Source organism: Muntiacus reevesi, chromosome 5, assembly GCF_963930625.1.
Source record: "Muntiacus reevesi chromosome 5, mMunRee1.1, whole genome shotgun sequence".
Taxonomy (NCBI): domain Eukaryota; kingdom Metazoa; phylum Chordata; class Mammalia; order Artiodactyla; family Cervidae; genus Muntiacus; species Muntiacus reevesi.
Genome location: NC_089253.1, coordinates 86,140,265 through 86,161,295, shown reverse-complemented (window position 1 = coordinate 86,161,295; position 21,031 = coordinate 86,140,265). Strand labels below are relative to the sequence as shown.

The following is a 21,031-nucleotide window of genomic DNA, read 5'->3' as shown; positions in this document are numbered from 1 at the left end:
AGGCCATCAAGATGTGCTTGCTATGTGGTGTTATATGTGTGTTTTCTTTAAAGTCTCAAACAAAACTCTGTCGCTTTGCCTGTAGCCTATCCGGAAAAACCGCCTGTCATAAACTTGCTATTTCTTTGTGCCGCTGTTACCTGGTATGTTTAAGCAATGAAACAGCTGCTGCATTTCAATAGACAAAGGCTTACAGTATGTCTGAGGCGAGGCATTTATTGCTGGCTTTAAACTTCTTAAACAATTCCATATGGAGACTTGAGTGGCAGAACACTTAATGTAAACTTTCAAAGGAAACTGCCCACCAAATTCTGAACTTTATGAAACTTGGCTGAAACATATTCGTTTTCAGAAGGCAGAGTAGCCATTCCCATTTCATAGAGGAAAGGCCACAGCCTGGCTTTCAATAGTGATAGTCAACAAATAGAGGACCCGGTTTTAGGCATTTATGGGTTTTGCAGGAACAACTAGCTTTTTCACCCACAACCATTTATAGAAACAGCAGGGCTAAGTAGATGGAATCCAGAATGAGGAGTCAAAGTATTTGTTTTTCTTGTTATGATTCTATGATTAATTCTCTCACTTGAAGATCTCTTCACTTTAAGTTAAAAAAAAAAATCAACACATATGTATGACACACTGCTGGGTATTCAGTGTGTTTCTGTTCCTTGTACTCAAAGGGGTGCTTTTGGAATGAACAAAAAGGGATCAGACGTTCTGCACCATAAGATGTCACGAGAATGTATTTTTTAAAAAAGGGATTTGTATTTTACATATATATAATTATACATATAAATTTATATTATTCACACACATATATAAAACTATATACTTTCATTTTTGTTCAGTCGCTAAGTTATGTCCAACTCTTTGCGACCCCATGGACTGTAGCACACCAGACTCCATTGGGCTCTCCAGGCAAGAATATTGGAGTGGGTTGCCATTTCCTTCTCCAGGGGATCTTCCCAGACCAGGGATTGAACCTGCATTTCCTGCATTGGCATGTGGATTCTTTACCACTGAGCCACCAGGGAAGCTCTATATACTTTTACATATACAGTAAAAATGTGGATAAAATAATATCCAAAGAAAAGTAATCATCCTAGATGTGTAAAACTTTTTTCTGGTAGATACGAAAAATTATATTCAAACAAAGATAGCCATAATGTCATAAGAATCCAGCATTACATAATGTTTTTACTTTCTCCACACTCCTATCAGTCTCTACTTCAAGGTTTGACCTTGGAGATCAAGTCTTAATTGAAGTCTTCTTTCTCATGACTCTTATGTGAGGTCTCCCTGAGGACAATTAGCAGAACTTCACTTCCATGGATAATACCCTTAGGTAGGGGTTTTGCCATCTCAGAAAGCAAGTGAGTGGTGAGGGGTGAGGGCAATTATCCTCATGTTTCTTTGTGTGTGTGTGTTTCTTGAGAAGGTGAAAGTAGGATAGATCTGCAATCAGTTTTTTTTTTTCCCCTTTTGACTAATTTATGTCAAACCACTCCTCACAGCTATAGACAGGAAGTGCTATTTCCTGTGCTGATGATTTAATATAGTGCAGAGCAGAGCAGCGTTTGAACTGATGGCAGCACTAATGACTCTCGGTAAAACAGTGAAAAGATAAATGATTCTTAATCAGGAAAATGTTTAAATAAGCAAGTGCCTGGATTCCACAGCAAAACAACCTGAACTCATTTAAGTGAAGTTAAGAGGGTAATTTGAAAAATACACAGACTATTTGTTTAGTACTTTATATTTTTCAAAATGGCATAGAGTCACATTTATTATGTTCTCTGACAATTCTGGGGGGCAGCTCAGGGTTCCTAGTATAGTTTTAGAAGTGACTGACTTCAGCCTAGAGGGGCCAAATGATTTGCTTCAGGTCACATAGCAGGCCATTGACTAAGCTTAAGTATATAATTTATAGTTTCCAATATATTTCCAATACATTGCTTACCTGCTGCTGATACTTCAAAGCATTCTACTCACCTTGTTTGAATAAATGAAATGTGTATGAAAATAAAGTGAGTTAAAAACAAGACTGTTCATGTGACTGGGGTCTTCAAGTCAAGGAGCTCATTCATCATGAACAACAAACTGTCAAACTTAGAATTTTGAAAGAAATCTTAATATATGGATAATGATTATTTCAATTCTTTAGTAGGCAGCTATATTAGTTTCTTACAACTATACTTTTAATTGTATTGACACTTCCATATATACTATCTTGGGGAATAAATACCTAAGCCAGATACCTTTTTATGATTCATATTTTATATATGGAGGAAATAGATAGAAAGACACAAAGGACTGTCTTAAGTTAAACCTAGACAGTATATTAAAAAGCAGAGATATCACTTTCTGACAAAGGTCAAAGCTACAGTTTTTCCAGTAGTCATGGACTAATGTAAGAGATGGACCATAAAGAAGGGTGAGTGCCGAAGAATTGATGCTTTCGAACTGTGGTGCTGGAGAAGACTCTTGAGAGTTCCTTGGAATAGCAAGGAGATCAAACCAGTCAATCCTAAAGGATATCAACACTTAATATTCATTAGAAGGACTCATGCTGAAGCTGAAGCTCCAATACTTTGGCCACATGATACGAACAGCTGAGTCATTGAAAAAGACTCTGATGATGGGGAAGATTGAGGGCAGAAAGAGAAGGGGGCTACAGAGGTCAAGACAGTTGGATGGTATCATTGATTCAATAGACATGAGTAAGCAAACTGAGGGAGACAGTGAAGGACAGGGAAGCCTGGTGTGCTGTAATCTACGGGGTCACAAAGAGTCGAACATGACTGAGCAACTGGACAACAACAACACAGTTTGTAGCAGAACCAAGTATAGAATCCAGGTTCCTCCTGAATTCCAGGGTGGGGCTCTTTTCTACTTTACCATCTAGTTTTTGTTACAAGCAAATGCTAATAATATATTATTGATTTAAATAAAAATGTGTCCTTAGAAGGTAACAAGGAATAAATTGGTGTTTCACTTTTCAAGAGTCAGAAAAGCCTGCTATAAAACACCCCATTATAGCCTATCTTATCTAAAAGATAAGTTCTCAAATAAATTGTGGTATTATTTATAGTTTAGCAAAGTAGCTACCAAAAGAACCAAACCAGACCATGTAATTTAAGTATCATTTCCTGACTGCTGTAAAAATAACCATGAAAAGGGAAAGATTCTATGAAATATAGATCAATTACTTTGAGATCCTTGGTTCTATCATCTTACCTTAGAAAAGAAGAAGAAACTGATTTTGTATCCATGGGGATAGGGCAAAAAGCCCTTTGCTAGGTTAAAATAGTATTCTATAATTTTTAGAAGGTGAGAAGAACTGTATTACCATATTCTGTATGAATATGTAGAAAAGAATAGATATCTTTTGCCTTTAATTTCAAAGCCTAGGAGCCAGGGTATTTGGTTTTATTCCTGGCTTTGCAACTAATTTATTCCTTGACTATAGTATTTTTGCTCTGTTTTATCATGAGCAAATTCACACCCTTCTAGAGGAGACAGCCAATAGGAAATACCACTTTACTGTAGCTAGAAGTTTTATGTTTTCTTTCCTAAGTTCCCTTCCACTCAGTCAATTACCACTTGTAATGGAAAATGATAAGCCTGGGTAATAGGTGTTTTGACCATCCGAAAAATATCACAATGAAGCTGAAGAGAGTATGAGCAATTTCCACACTAGTATGGGATTAGAAGTTAAAAATGAGACAGCTGATAAACACTTACATTATTGATCATAAGGTGCATTATTGTTTTGGGGATTAGGTCTCGGATACATTTGTTGATAATAGACATATAGGAGTCTACAAGGTTGCGAATAGTCTCCACTTGTCTCTCCAACTGTGGGTCCATAGAAAAGTTTTCTGCTTGGCCATTCTCATCATTTTCAGTCTAACAGAAAGGAAAGAAAAACAAGGATTATTTCACATTGATTCAGAAGAAAAAAAATACCAGACATTATCATATGATTGACTTCTGTTTACTGAATTTGAAGTTGTACTACCAGATGGTAACATCTTTATCTTATCAAACAGCCATTTATTCTGAAAAGAGATCAGAACCATGCAGTTATTATTCTACCTTTAGCCTGCCACAATCAAGGAAAAGCAAAATACTGGGATTCTGAATGAATGTTTAGACAGACAATCAGATAAACAGTGCACCTAACAACATACCTCTAGAGAACAATGTAATCTTAAGTCATTTGCAAGTTGGCCAAAGAACTGAATCCAAACATCTGATGCAGATGTAAACCTCTGGGAGGGGTCTCCAGGGATTCTATAGATTAGAAATAACCTTGGTGTTGTTCTGGAACTCCTAGGTCTGCTCTGGAATGGATCAGCACTTGGATCAGTCCAGATTTAAAACTAAATCTCCTAGGCCTGGCCTGGAGCCAAAATAAGAGATAGAGGGGATAATGCATTTTTCCATGCACTTGCTGGAATTTGTTCTATAAATTCATGCTTCTGTCATCACTACTAAAGGCTGGCTCCACTGTGAAAAACTTACAGTTTTAACTTCCAACTTGTTATTCTTTGAATAAAACAGAATACATCCAAACACAAAGCATTTATTTGTGCAACATGAGAGAAGCATCTGTTTTCTATACTCTGCAACTTGAGTTAATTAATTTTGGCTTATCCACCAGAGGCTGGGCTGGGCATCTTCATCATTAAGGGCTGACCTGTTGGCTTGGCATTGAAATCAATTTAGAATAAATGATCTCCATTTCAAGTCAGGTTGAACCATCTAAGCCCCAGAACATGATACAACTATTGTTAGTGGTCTGGCTGCTTTCTAGCATTTGGAAAGATTTAATTACTAATGCAAAAAAAGAGGGGGATATAATTTATTGCTTCCAATGTGGACATGAAGTAATTTTCTTTGGAAATGTACCTACTTTGATCTGCCAGGTTTTTAATCATCCAATCAGTTCTCGGCAAAGCACTGTGCTGAATTGCTTAAATGGATCTATAAATAAGTGTTAACTTTGGATCAATATGTATGTGTGAAAGGCATATTTGTAGGCCACAAGATCAACAATAACAAAGATAGAAATTAGTTCTAAACATTTATATAGGCTTCTGTTGCTTTTCTAACACCTTAAAAATATTAAAATAATATGTGCTCACTCTAAAACACAACAGTTACTTTCCAAACCTAAGAGTCGAATCGCATACTTCATGATGACAACTGGAGGACATTTCTGAGGCATCTTACGGCTACTGCAGCAAGAGAGGGGATTAGAAGTCTCAATAATGACAGTTGTTTCCCTATCCCTATCCCATTTCTTTTTAAATGGTCTTTGGTCACTGAAAGAAGTAAATCAGGGAGTTCCTTACTTTTATTATTAATTTGTAATATAAGCTCAATAGGGTTTGGGATAAATAGGTAAAAAGCTAGGGTGATAAAGTGGTAAAGTGATAGAGGGAAGGTCAGCAAAGGCAGTGAAAAAAACTTCTTTCCAGGGCATTAAAAACTACTGCAGATTGTGTGCCACACTAAGCCTAAATTCCAAGAATCAGTGGTAACTGCAATGTTGTCTTAAGGGTATCATATTTGAAAGTAAAAATTTAGGTTTAAACTCAGGCTTTATCAGGTACCGGTTGTATGGCCATACCTCATTTATTTAATGTAACTGAGACTCAGCTTCCCCATCTTTAAAATGGGGATACACAAGTTTTCTCTGAAAAACTTGTGTAAGTTAAATGAGATAATGCATATGAAGTAATCTAGCCAAGGGCCTTGTGGGTTCTCAATAATGTTAGTTTATTTCTTTTCTTTCTGAATATTCATGGAATGAGTTAGAGAGCCGCTTGGTTCTCAACACACATTATAAAATTGGAGCACAAGACATTTTCAATTCAAATAATATAAAAATAGCAAACTACTATTTTTAAATTGCCGTGTTTTCTACAAGCTAGTCTCTTTCCCTGGAATCCCCTCCTCCCATCTGTGAAGACCTTTTATCTTTCAAAAGTCAGCTTCACCATCACCTCTTCTAGACAAACTCCCAATGGCCCCCAGACCGACCATCACTTCCTGCACAGTACTTCATCTGTGTCTTGTACTACCACCTACGATTTATATCCAGCCTCGTTATGCTGCTCCCACTATTAGACTCCAGGGTCTTGTTTATTTCGCCCTTCTCAGCAGCTAGCACAAAGCTTGATGCACCAGAGAAAGAGAAGAAGGAGGAGGAGTTGACACTAAAAAGGCTTTGCCTAAATCAAGGAAGCTGCCTCAGTACATTTCAAGATCTCTGAGTGCCTATTTGTTACAAAATTGGAGATGAGAGAAATCCCAAGTTGATGAATTAGGATCCACTACTACTTAATCATAGTGAAAGTGAAAGTATTAGTCGCTGAGTCGCCTCGGACTCTTTGCGACCCCATGGACTGTAGCCCCACCAGGCTCCTCCGCCCGTGGGATTCTCTAGGCAAGAATACTGGATCAGGTTGTCTTTCCGATCTCCAGGGGATCTTCCTGACCCAGGGATCAAACCCAGGTCTCCGGCATTGCAGGCAGATTCTTTACCATCTGAGTCACCAGGGAAATCCTGATTATAGTGAGGATGATAAAACGACGATGAAATCATGTATATATCAAATGAAAATACATGACCTACAGCTTTGTGAGGAAAACATCTTTTACATAAAGCAATATATATCTCCATAATAGATAAAATGCATTTTAGTTCGTCTCTCTGACCTGAAACATACTGGGATTTTGCTGTCATATTTAACAAAAGGGGATGATGGCATTTTAGCATCAACATACTTTCTCTGCCAGGAACATTTTTGAGCACTTACTGTGTTCTAGGTACTGTGCTAAACACTTTACAAAGAAGATCCACACCACAATCTTAGGAGGTGGGTACCACTGTTATCGTCAACCTAAGAGCATGCTGAGGCTCTGAGAGCTGAAACGTTCAATAAATATAAGGTGAATATAATATGAGGGCCTACGATGGTAGCTCAGCTGATAAAGAATCTGCTTGCAGTGCAGGAGACCCCGGTTCAATTCCTGGGTCAGGAAGACCCCCTGGAGAAGGGACAGACTATCCACTCCAGAATTCTTGGGCTTTCCTGGTGGCTCAGTCGATAAAGAATCCGCCTGCAATGTGGGAGACCTGGGTTTGATACCTGGATACAATGTGAAGCCAATTTTTATTTTTTGTTAGATATAAAAAAAACAGGAACTATTATGAAAAGGGGAAAAACCCATAATTTGTCAAATCAGTTTCATAGATAAAATAATAAATGCAAAAAGAGTTTCTAGGAAAAGATGATATTTAAATACTTATATTTGTAAAAATAAAAAATATGATTGAGCCAAAAGAGAAAACTGGAATAAACAGTATTTATTAAAAGAACCTCTAGGAAAATGAAACACCAGGAAAATTATACCACCATTTCTATTTTCATATATAAAAACACTAAATTTTGCCACTTAATCCTATACTTAAATTTTAGCTTTGCTTTAATTTTTGCATATCAAAATATGCAAAAGACATTGACTTTCACTTTTTGAAACCAGATGCAAGTAATAAGCAAAAAATTGGAGTGAATAGAGAACACTGAACAGTTCAAATCTCAACAGTAAAAAAAAGAACATTTCAGAAATCAGTAAAATAATTAGAAAATCTCTTTAGGTTTTGGAAATTCTAGTAGATGTGTAGTTACATGCAAATCTTAATGACTCTGATAAGACCATGGGCATGATGGGGAGTCACAGAATTCAAGTTATGATTTTAGAAAGAAAGGAGTAATTGTCCCTTCTAATATGTCTAAGATGAATGGGGGAAATGTACATATGTAGAATTTTTTCCTTTAACCGAGTAACTGCAGACAGCAAATGCTCCCTTAAGCAAATTCTCGATCATTCTCTTTTCTGTATGAATACTGTGTATGACGGTGTATTTTTTCTTTGTTTAAATTATAGGACTGTGATAGGATTCTTTGCAGTCGAAGCACTGAAGTGACAGCTGTTTATCATTATCCTCATCAAGGGAATGTAAAATAAAAATAGTAATTTGTCTCTGATCTTTGAGGCAAAAAAAGAATGGTCTGCAAACATTTAACCTTTTATGTGCAGGTTCATTGATGCTGTTTACAAAATGTGAATAATATTGTGAAAACCAGCTTTCCTTTGAAAAATAACAATGGACAGGCCTTCCTATTGTAATTTTTTAAAAATAGCTTTTGAGAAATCTAATGCAATGTAAATAATCAAAAATAACAACTTAGAATTGCTTGTAAAAATTAATATTATTTACACAGTATTCAAGAAACAGCGCTTTATACAATTTTAATTTAAAAGCTTTCTCCTAAAGACTTGAATGGAGACGGGAATGGCAATCCACTCCAGTATTTTTGCCTGGAGAATTCCATAGACAGAGAAACCTGGCGGGCTACAGTTCATGGGGTCGCAAGGAGTCGGATACAACTGAGCTACTAACACACAAAGACCTGAAACTTCAACAGGTCAAAGAATGAAGGAGCCAGATCAGAAATAATTCCTGCCATACCTCAAAGCATCCACTACAGAAAAACTCTGGGCTTGACCAGGATGTCTATTTTTCATGTTTTGTCTTTGTCTCCTTCCTTTCCTTAAAGCTCTTACTTATGTCACAGACTTCTTTGAGGATCTTGAAACCATCTAAATAAGGCTGGTAACTGCACTCTTTGGGGGCTTCCCAGGTGACACTAGTGGTAAAGAACTCACCTGCCAGTGCAGGAGACATAAGAGACGTGGGTTCAATCCCTGGGTTGGAAAGATCCCCTGGAGGAGGGCATAGCAACCTACTCCAGTATTCTTGCCTGGAGAATCTCCATGACAGAGGAGCCTGATGGGCCACAATCCATAGAGGCTCAAAGAGTCGGACATGAGTGAAGCAGCTTAGCACACAGGCACAGGACTGCACTCTTTAAAAGTGAAATAAGAGAAATACAAAGTGTCCTGGCAGCAATATGCACACAAACATACTACAGAGCTCAAGGGGGCTCTGCTGTGTCTAGTCTCACCAGTGAAGAACTTGGGGAGATAACCTCCAGATTTACACAACTGATTTTTTTCACATAACCAGCATCTTATTTTTATATAGTTCTCCACTACTGTAAACAAAGGGTGTGTGTGTTAGTTGCTCAGTTGTGTCTGATCCTTTGTGACACTATGGACTGTAGCCCACCAGGCTCCTCTGTCCATGGGATTCTCCAGGCAAGAACACTGGAATGGGTTGCTATTTCCTTCTGAAACAAAGGGTAAAAAATATCATTTAACTTTTCTTAGTGAAGCAGGTCATCATTATGAAAATATGTTGCCATGGTAATGCTGCTTTGAATTTTCCAGCTCCACATTATGAGACTCTTTCAGTAAAAACCTTTCCCCACTCCCATTCACTTCTAATTTGAAGAGGCCAGAAAGGAAGGCAACCAAACTTATAAAAAAAGACTGCGGGAGAAACATGCTCCAGGAAGCCTTTGAGGATAGTTGAGGCTGTGGTCTGCTATTTTGGGACAGGTATTTCACTATAAAGTCAATACAAATGTTTACGTAGTGTCTAATGTGGACTGTGAGAGACATAAATGAAGCCTAAAACCACAAACCTTGCTTGTAGCAGGGCAACACAGTGTCAGATGAATTAGTGAGTCAAAGGTAAGCTCAAGCATTGTGGGCTTCTGGGGAGTCTTCACTGATGGCAACATTCAAGATGGACCTTCCGAGTTGGGTGAGATTTCAAAGGCAGGCTGAGAGAACATGCTCATTACTTTTCTCTAGTACTTAGCACAGAGCCCTACATATAACAGGAGCTTCGTATATATTGTGGAATAAATGATGGAAAAACCTAACCAATACAGGCCATTTCCTGAGGGATTGGATTTCTGTTTCTGAAGGAACCTGAGCGACTGAGCTCCAGATAACTGGGGTATTCGTATACAGCGTGATCTCTTAGATTCCTACAAATGAGTTCAGCCTCTTCTTTACCCAGAAAGGGCAAACAGCTATCTGCATTGAGAATTGTATTTCAATTGATATAAAGATTTTAACAGTCTGAAGATGTCTACAGTTGTGAGCGGTATTTGTAGTCAGAACACTGGGAAGCAAAGCGGCATATGTTTGCACCTCCAATCTGTAAGAAATAGCCCTAAAACAGGAGAAAACACTGAGAAAACACTGTACATATCCAGGGTATACAGGGGGTAACCACTATGTTGGCAGGCAGGACCCAACTTTTTCTGATTCTGTTATTTTTCTCCCTTGACTCTTCTTCTTTACCTACTGTTACTTTTTTATTCTCTCTATAGCTTTGTATCTCTTCATCTTACATAACATCATGATAGACATTATAAAACTATGTAAGAGTAATGTGAAATTAAACAGACATTGAAAAAACCTTTAGGATTTTAAAGATAATTATTTGATCATCAACAACAACAAACCTATCTTAATTCTGATGTAGCTATATATCTTTTTTTTTTTTTTTTTTTTAACTCTCATTTAGCCAAACAGCTGCCTAACAGTATATTTCTGTCTGGTGCCCCACACGTCTCAAAGTGAAAGTCGCTCAGTCCTGTCCAACTCATGGGGTCACTCTTCTGACCCCATGGACTGTATAATCTATGGAGTTCTCTAAGCCAGAATACTGGAGTGGGTAGCCTTTTGCTTCTCCAGGGGATCTTCCCAACCCAGGGGTCGAACCCAGGTCTCCTGCATTGCAGGTGGATTCTTTACCAGCTGAGCCACCAGGGAAGCCCCCATATGTCTGAGTCTCTAATGAATAACTTGGACGGTGACAGCGAGGAATAGGGGCTTTGGAAGAAAAAGGGGTCAGAGGACTTGACTTATGTAACTGGAAGTCATTGCATTTGCATTTAAGAGGCACTGAAACAACTGCTTTCATCTGGAACTGAGAAAATATGGATGCAAGGATGCCTGTGCTGTGCTGTGCTTGGCCGCTCAGTTCTGTCTGACTCTTTGTGACCCCATGGACTGTAGCCTGCCTGGCTTCTCTGTCCATGGCGATTCTCCAGGCCAGAATAGTGGCATGGGTAGCCATTCCCTTCTCCAGGGGATCTGCCCAACCCCAGGATCAAACCCAGGTCCCCCACATTGCAGGCACCAGGATTCTTTACCAGGGGAGCCACCAGGGAAGCCCCAAAATACTGAAGTGGGTGCAAGTGAAAGTCGCTCAGTCCTGTCTGACTCTTTGCGACCCCATGGACTATACAGTCTATGGAACTCTTCAGGCCAGAGCGTCAGAGTGGGTAGCCATTACCTTGTCCACGGGATCTTCCCAACCCAGGGATCAAACCTAGGTCTCCCTCATTGCAGGCAGATTCTTTACCAGCTGAGTCACAGGGAAGCCCAAGAATATTGGGATGGGCAGTCTCTCCCTTTTCCAGTGGATCTTCCCGACCCAGGAATCTAACCTGGGTCTCCTGCATTGCAGGCAGATTCTTTACTAGCTGGGCTACCAGGGAAGCCCGTGAGGATTCTTAAAGAAATCTAAAAATGTACAAGCTCTGTGTTGAGGTCCTCCTAAAAGTTATAATAATTCCAATCTAGGTTTTAATCTAAAGGCCTATGTTACTTTATATAACAGAGAAGTTTATAAATATGGAAAATACAGATATATAAAATAAATTACATATATAAATACATCAAATATTTTAAATACATCAAATATTATTAAACAGTATTACTAAGAATTCTTTCTACAATTGGTAATATTTAGTTTTGGAAAATTCCAATCTTTATATACCGAGTGTGCTTGCCATGAATAGTAACCTTTCATCTAGACAATAAACAGTCTAAACAGAATAATTTAAAAGGTTTCTTCAAAAATAACCACTCCCCTCACCATCATTTTTGGTTTTAGATAATATTAGTAATTTCAAAAGGGACAAAGTTATTTTTCAACATTAACTATTAGGATTAACGAACTAACAATATTAACTGTTTAAAATTTAACTTTGTCATAAATAAAACCCTTTTACTAAAAGAACTGAAATTACAATCAACTGATACAAATTTCCTTTTTGATTAAAAAGTAATTACATCTCTTTGGAATAGCAGAACAAGAACTAGAATATTTCCTAAGAGAAAAACCACCAGAACACAGGAACAGATAAAATAAAGGTAAACATAAAAACAATCTGTGATGATTGATTTTGTTTGACAACTTGGCTGGACCATGGACTAGAATACCCAGATATTTGATACAAACATCTGGATATTTATGTGAGAGTGTATTTGGATGAGATTAACATCTAAATTGGTGGACTTTGAGTAAAGCAGATTGTCCTCTGTGATATGGGTGGGCCTTATCTAATCAGTTGAAGGCTTGAATAAGACAAAAAGACTGGCCTCCCTCAGCAGAGAATTCTCCAGCAGACTCCCTTTAGACTTTATCTGCAACACTGGCTCTTGCTGCTTCTATAAAAGACTGCCTTCAGACTCGAATTGGATCACTGACTCTTTTGGGTCTCCAGCCTGCCAATCCACCCTGTAGATTTTAGACTTGCCAGCCTTGTTAATCATGTGAGCCAATTCTTTATTAAAAATATCAGAGATAAACAGATACAGATATATAGAGAGAGACATATAGATATGTGTAAAACATGCACATCCTATTGGTTCTGTTTTTCTGGAGAATGCTAACACACAGTCTCACTATAGATTGTAAAACAGTATGTGATTCAGTGTTACATTGCTTAGTGGAGTTTATAGGTGCTATAGGAATTCAGAGAAGCAGAAGATCAAGAAGGCTCTAATGGGAAATTACAATGGTCCCACTCTAATGATTTAACTGTACTTCACAGCATTCTCTAAGTGAGAGGGAGATGAGTCAAAAAATAATCCATCTTCATCCTCTCTATTCTATCACAAGGGCATGCCATCCCTCCTCTGTTGATAGACCAAATATAAATATGGGAAGTCTCCTCTCTCCACTCAGTTCTAGTGGTTATATGGGACTGCATGGATCAGGCCAACCAAGTACCCCCTCACCAATCTACCTATCTGGCCTGGCCTCTATGATGACAGACGGCAATGTGACCAAGCAAAGCCAATCACTGTACATCTGTCAGAACTGTTAGAAGGAGAAGCTTCCTCTCAGTTAGGATGAGAGCTTCTTAAGATGTAAGCCTGAGGGCTAGCCTGCGTCAGAGTGAATAGGGCTCAAACTTGTCAGCAAATGAAGTCAACACAGAGAACGGTATAGCTGAAACATGGAGAGAGGCAGATATTTAAAGACATTATTGGAATGTCTGGATCTGGCTCTGACAGCTCTATCTACCTCTGGACTGTGCAGTTACACCAGTCAGTAAAGGATTTTGTTATTTTTAAAAAGTTAAGTACACTTGAATTTAATTTCTGTTACCTATGTCCTAAAGATTCCAAGTGAAGAAAACATCGAGAGATAGTCATGATGTCCTCTCAGCCTAAAACCTTTTTCTTCCATCTCCACATGCTCATCCTTCAAGGTTTAGTGCAAATGCAACCCATCTTTGAATGCTGCCTCTAAAACACAACACCCTCTGAACATTCAGTTTAGACATCTGATCCTTTGTCTTGTATCTTAGTTAGGTATGTAAATGTTGACTTCCCTAACCAAAATGAAAGTTTCTTGAAGGTAAGGATCATAATAATTGATGGCAAATATGCAGTTAATCTCAACAACAAGGTAAATGTTATAGGGCTAAAACAATGCTCAGATAATTCTTAGAGGACACCATTACTACACTGATGCATCCTTATTACATTAGTATACATACTAGTTAGTGGGCTATATTTTTTCTTTTTTTCTTCAACCAAATTGGTAGACCAACATCTACCATATGAAAACATTTCCACATTGAAAGTTATGATGAGAAAAAATATCTCACTAAAAGACAATAAAATGTCAGGGAATATTCAAACTGCTTTACATATACTAACCCATTTAATCCTACAGCAACCTTATGAAGTAGATATCATTATTTATTACTGCTACTATTTGAATTTTACAGTTGAAGAGTCTGAAAAGCAAACTCGTTTAAAGTCACTTAGTTAATAAGTGGTAGGGTGGGAATGTGATACAGGTATTCCGATTACAGGATGTACCCTCTTAACTGTTACATACTATTAGCTCTTCTCCATTCTTGACTAGGGTGGGGTTGATGCTCACCACACCAGCAAAAGTGATCTGAAAACACCTTGAAATGAAACATATGCTTCCAAATGCTGCTAGGATAGTCTGGTGAGAAATGCCTTGTAGATATAAAACAATTTATCATGATGTTGATCATGATGAAGGCTCTTTGATTCAGAGTGATGCTTTTGCTGCTGCTAATTCTCTAAGATCACTATCATCACAAATGTTTCATACTCAAGTAACCAAATGTTATGATCACAAGAAAAATCCTAGTGGTGTTGGTGGGAATGCAAACTAGTACAGCCGCTATGGAAAACAGTGTGGAGATTTCTTTAAAAACTGGAAATAGAACTATCATATGACCCAGCAATCCCACTTCTGGGCATACACACCTAGCAAACCTGATCTGAAAGAGACACGTGCACCCCAATGTTCATCGTAGCACTGTTTGTAATAGCCAGGGCATGGAAGCAACCTAGATGCCCATCAGCAGACGAATGGATAAGGAAGCTGTGGTACATATACACCATGGAATATTACTCAGCCATTAAAAAGAATTCATTTGAATCAGTTCTAATGAGATGGATGAAACTGGAGCCCATTATACAGAGTGAAGTAAGCCAGAAAGATAAAGACCATTACAGTATACTAACACATATATATGGAATTTAGAAAGATAGTAACGATAACCCTATGTGCAAAACAGAAAAAGAGACACAGATGTACAGAACAGACTTTTGGACTCTGTGGGAGAAGGCGAGGGTGGGATGTTTCAAGAGAACAGCATCGAAACATGTATATTATCTAGGGTGAAACAGATCACCAGCCCAGGTTGGATGCATGAGACAAGTGCTCGGGCCTGGTGCACTGGGAAGACCCAGAGGGAGCAGGTAGAGAGGGAGGTGGGAGGGGGGATGGGGATGGGGAATACATGTAAATCCATGGCTAATTCAAGTCAATGTATGACAAAAACCACTACAATATTGTAAAGTAATTAGCCTCCAACTAATAAAAATAAATGAAAAAAAAAGAAAGAAAAATCCTAGTGGTATCATTTATAAGAAAATAATACCTGAAGACTAGGAACAAAAATGACCATCTCATAAGAGTAATCTATGCTTTTGGAATTCTGTTATTCTCATCTAAAAATGCATAACTGCAGGGAATTTCAAATTATTACTTCTATCATACAATTTGTTTAACAGATATTCTCATTAGAATCAGGGTATTAAGGGATTATAAGGTCTATGCAATGAAACACTGGGTCTCATACAGATTAGATGATGGACAAAAATACGAAAGAAAAATCATAACTGTTATAAAACAGAATTTGTTTGTTGTTCAGTCCTTCAAAAATGTTTACATGAATGACTGCTATGCATTATAGTAAAGTTAATTAAGTCCTAGGGAGAGCAGGGTTGATAAAATTCAAGTATTATGAAAACAGCATGGGAGGTCATAAGAGAGAAAATACATAGTAAGATAACAGCATGGTACACAGTGGCTTTAATTTAGTTCTTTCTTGTCTTAAAAGTTCAGTGTAAATAGAGTACTTGCTTTACATGCAAAACTATGTAAAAATAAACAAAAGAAGGCAATGGGTTAGAAACACACAATGGTAAAATTCTTTGGGTAGAATCATTATGTCTTTCAAGAGTGTTGGGGAAAAAAAATGAAGCCTTTAAAAAGCAGCTATAGTCAAGAGTTTTACATTTCTTCAAGGTCCACTGAACACTGTAGCTGATAAAGTTGTCAACGGGATTCTACTGCAGAATTCTCAAAGGTCTCAAGATAACTTTTTCAGCCATCCCTACAGATGGTTTAGTGAATACACCTTGCCAACATTCTAGGGTCCTCAAATGCCTTACCAGATGATCCAGATAAAATATCTAAAAGATGTTTTAGGAAATTTAATTCTTTTCTGTTAATATGATTACCCACGCCAATATTCTGACCTGGAGAATTCCATGGACTATATAGTCCATGGGGTTGCAAAGAGCTGGACACGACTGAGTGACTTTCACTTTCATTTTTCATGTACCATCTCACTGCTTTTGCTCATTAACAATACCTCAGTTAAACTAAGTACTAAAAGTGAGATTAAATTGAAACTGAGAAATTTATTCAGAATTAAGACTTATTCTTACTCCTCCAACTGGTGATGGAGGCAGTGTCTTAACAGTCCAAAGAAATAAAATTTGTCATCCTATAGAGATAAAATGCAAGCCACATTTCTGTAGCCACATTAAAAAACACTAAAGCAAAACAAGGGACGTGCATTTGAATAATGCTTTAATGAAATATATCCAAAATATTATCATTTTGACATATGTTTATGGGCTAAGTTGTATCTGCCCCCAAATTCCTTTGTTGAAGTCCTAACTCTCAGTACTGTATCTCAGGATGCGACTGCATTTGAAGATAGCATCTTTAAAAAGGCACTTCCGTTAAAATGAGACTTTTTAGGGCATGCCTTAAACTGATGTGACTGGTGTTCCTCTAAGGAGGGAAAATGAGGACACAGGCATACACAGAAGGAAGACTAGGTGAAAACAGAGAGAAGATGGCTATCTATCTACAAGCCAGCACGAAAGGCCTCAGATGGAACCAATCCTGCCGACACACCGAACTCAGATTTCTATCTTTCAGAATCGTGAGAAAATAGATGTTTGTTGTTTAAGTCACCTGGTATGTGGCACTTTGCTATGGCAGCTCCAGCAAACTAACACAGCATAAAAACATCATTAGATAGTTTACTTTCTTTCCTTTTTTTTTGGTATGAAGTCTTCAACATCCAGTGTGTATTTTACTCTTAAAGCATATTGCAATTTGAACTAGACGCAGTTCAAGTGCTCAGTAACAATGGTGGTTACCTCACTGGACAGTGTAGACACTGTGTTGTTATTGCTGTTAGTTGCTAAGTCGTATCCGACTTTTAATTTCTAAAAGACTAGGACTCCTTTTCAAAAACCATAACCATAGTACCATTGTCACCCCAAAATATTTAATAAGAATTGCTTAACTTCAGTGACTACTTAAAAATATTTTTACTGGGGAAATTTTAAAAACATATAAAAGTAGAGAGAATAGAGAGAATAATATAAATTAACCTGGGGGTACTCATTATTCAGCTTCAATAATTTACCACATGGGTATCCTTGTTCTGTCTCTCTTCCTCAACTATTTTGAGGCAAACTCCAACATCATATAATTTTATCTGTATATATTTCAGTATGTATTCCAAAAAGAAAAGGACCCTTAACCAACATAACCAGTACTATTATCACTTCTAAAAATATTAATAATTTCTCAACATTATAAATATTCAGCATTCATATTACATTTCCCCAACCATCTTTGAAAAAATCTTTTTTCACTTTATGTGCTTGAATTGGAATCCTATAAGTCTGCACATTGTGACTGGTGGATATGTCTCTTCAGTTCAGTTCAGTTCAGCTGCTCAGTCGTGTTCGATTCTTTGCGACCCCATGAATCGCAGCACGCCAGGCCTCCCTGTCCATCACCAACTCCCAGACTTCACTCAAACTCATGCCCATCGATTCGGTGATGCCATCCAGCCATCTCATCCTCTGTCGTCCCCTTCTCCTCCTGCTCCCAATCCCTCCCAGCATCAGGGTCTTTTCCAATGAGTCAACTCTTTGCATGAGGTGGCCAAAGTATTGGGTATGTCTCTTAGGTTCATCTCAATCTATAGACTTCTCCTCTCTCTCTTGCTCTGGTTCTTTTGTTATCTGTTGTTGTTTTTTATTTTTAAAAATATAATTGGGACATCTGTCCTGTGACTTCCATCCCACTCCCCAATCTGAATTTGGTAGACTGAATTCACCTGGACGTCATTTTTTGGGGATATGGACCATTTTAAAAGTATTCATTGAATCTAGTACAATATTGCTTCTGTTTTATGTTTTGGTTTTTTGACCATAAGGCATGTGGGATCTTAGCTCCCCAACCAGGGATTGAACCCACATCCCCTGTGTTGGAAGGCAAAGTCTTATCCACTGGATCACCAGGGAAGTCCCACCTTGATATCATTTAATGAGTTATTACAACCCCTGTATTTCATATAATTTAATATTTAGATTTAGAAGCTCTATGACTACCTTTTAACTGACTCTTATTGAGTCGGAAAGAGACATCTACATCAAAACTGATATGCAGATTAGATACTAATGTTGTAGAGTGGAAAATGATCCCTTTTATATACAGTGTAAATACTGTTTCCTATTGTCCTTTTAGAGTCTTTCTTTGGTTTAAACCAGTTTATTGAAGGATAGATAATTATAACAATTAATTCATACTACATATTAAGCACAGAACATAGGATAAGAAATCTGCTAGGTGCCCTGGCAAGTTGAAGGGAATAACACAAGTTTTGCTCCTGAGAAGTCTACCATCTATTTGGGAAGGAGCTGATTAAAAGGCAGGAAACAATGTGTCATACTAATAGCATGTAAAAAGAGCTAAGCTGTAGGGTAAAAAGCCTCTAAGGATAACTGGCTTTTGAAGAGAAGAGAGATTCCTGGAGTTTTCAGGAGCCAGATAAAGCTCTAGAAAGAAAGTATGTGAGACTTCACCTGGTTGTACTAGGGTGTGCAGACATCAAGAAGGAAGGCAGGTAAGAGGAACAAAGGAAAGAGGTGGAAATTAGCTTGATATGTTTGGGGAAATATTGGAGAGGTCATAGGGACAAACACATTGAGTGGAAGGAGAGTGGCTGAACTGTGAAATGAGTGGTCTGACTGTGGAGAACTAGAGTTAGACTAAAGAGATGAGATGTGATGTGGTGGGCATGCAATGTCACCAGAAAGAATGTGACCAAATGGTGTTTTAGGAAGATTATTATGGCAGCTGTTCATAAGATGAATGTATTTAAGGAGGGTGAGACTGGAAATAAAGAGACCAATTATTGTCTATGGTAGTAGTATATATGAGGTGATGAAAGCCTGGATCAAGTGGGTGGCTATAAAATAGAGTAAGAGTGGCTCTTAAAGACATCCTTAAGAAAGAACAATAAGAATATAGTGACAGATTGGATACAAAACTGACTGAGAGATAAGTGTAAAATATCATAGTCAAACTTCCAGCATAGAAGACTAGAATGATGACTTCATTGACTGAGGTAAGTAATCTGAGGCAGGAAAACTGATTTTCATTGAGGAAATGAATTTATTTTTGAGCAAATTATGTTTGAATAGATGCAAAAGATATATATAACTTGAATCAGAGAATGAGTGTCCAGGTGAGAAGCAGAAAATGTAGATTTAGAAACTTCTCATCCAGAGGTAGAAACTGGAACCATAAGAATTAACCATAAGAATGTTAAAATCCGTGTGTGCACAGAGAAATCCAGATTTACCTTTGTGTTTAGCAACGTGCCTGGCCTCATGCACGTGCTCAATAAATGATCTTAGAGTAAAAGAATGAATAAAGGAATGAAACAAGTAAGGGACAGAGAAAAGTATTTTAGGATATCCACAGTTAAGAAGGGGAAGAAGTACTAGCAAAGACCACCAAAGTGTGGAAGAGGGGGTAGGAGTTCAAAGAACAAGCACCCTCCCAGCTACTTTAGATAAGAATACTTCAAGATGCTATTACCAATAATGCCAACTATTGCTAAGAGGCTAAAGAGAATGAAGACTGACCAATGATCTTTTGTCTGAATAATCTGAGAATCCATAACTGAGCCTTTCTGCAGGGGTGAGGAGGGAGGCAGGGGATGAGGAAAGTGAGAGGAGTCTGGAAGCTAGAATAGGAGGGTAAGGTGAGGACCATGCAAAGGGGAGTAAAATAAAGTATAAGTCATTCTCTGAGAGCTTGGCAGAGGAATAAAGGAAATGGTATGGTATATATCAAGGCAATCAGGGTCAAAATGATTTCTTGTAGGAAAGGGAAGACAAATGTATATATAAAGTTTAAAAAAGGAGCCAGCAGACAAAAGGCCAAAAATACCTGTGAAGGTAGTTGTGCATATTAAATTTTAGATGATGTTAAAATGAACAAGATTCAGGATATTGGTAAAGGTGAAATATTTAGAAAGATTAAATATTTTGAAAGAAATACTTAGAATATGGCACCTTCTGTGCCATATTCCAGCTATATCCAGTTGTTCACTATTTCCAGATCAAATCATACACATCACAACCTGGTGAGTCTGGCCACCCTGTCCTCTTGAATTTGAAGTGCTTTCTGCCTAATACTTGACTGCTAAAATCCTTGCACTATTTGAAACCTGGCCCAAATGTCACCATCTATGTGATAACTTTCTATGTGATAACTTTCCCTCGGTCATCAGAATTGATCTCTCTGTCCTAAGTATTTATCACCTATTTAAATTTCTTCATGTTAAGAATTTACATCTCTCCTATGAATTCTTGTTAATTGTTTTCTAGTAGATCTTTTAAACTGTAGCATAATTTATTGCATGGTTGGTACTCCACAGTGTTTAATAAATGCCAAGTGGAATTTTTCTTCCTGAAGATGGAAGGAAAGGGTAAGAAGACAACAGAGGAAGGATGAAATAATGGCATTGGGCAGCTTCCTCTGGTTGGCCTCAATGTTCTCCAAAAGAAAAAGGACACATGCCTGCCTAGAGGGAAAGTGAGCGACTGATGTGAAGAAAGATCATATTTGGAGCAGGTACCACGTCAGTCAACAAAAAGATGAGACAAAGGAGATGAAGGCCCTTCAAGTGTTGGGTACCATAAAGTTGTAAGGGACCACTTATATATATATATATTCCATATATATATATATTCCATATATATATATATATGATACAACCATATTTAAAGTCTTTCTTGAATTTACAATATTGTTTCTGTTGTATATTTTGGGTTTTTGGCCATGGGGCCTGTG

At 37.7% G+C, this 21,031-nt stretch overlaps 1 protein-coding gene across 5 annotated transcripts in view; it reads right to left on the bottom strand.

Moving 5' to 3' along the window:
• The window catches only part of DNM3 (dynamin 3), a 614,639-nt gene that overhangs the window by 36,779 nt on the left and 556,829 nt on the right, over positions 1-21,031 (bottom strand). For all 5 annotated transcript variants that reach the window (XM_065935707.1, XM_065935708.1, XM_065935705.1 and 2 more), the window contains one exon: positions 3,745-3,909. In XM_065935707.1, coding sequence (XP_065791779.1) covers positions 3,745-3,909 — 165 coding nt within the window. The remainder of the gene's footprint in view (positions 1-3,744; positions 3,910-21,031) is intronic.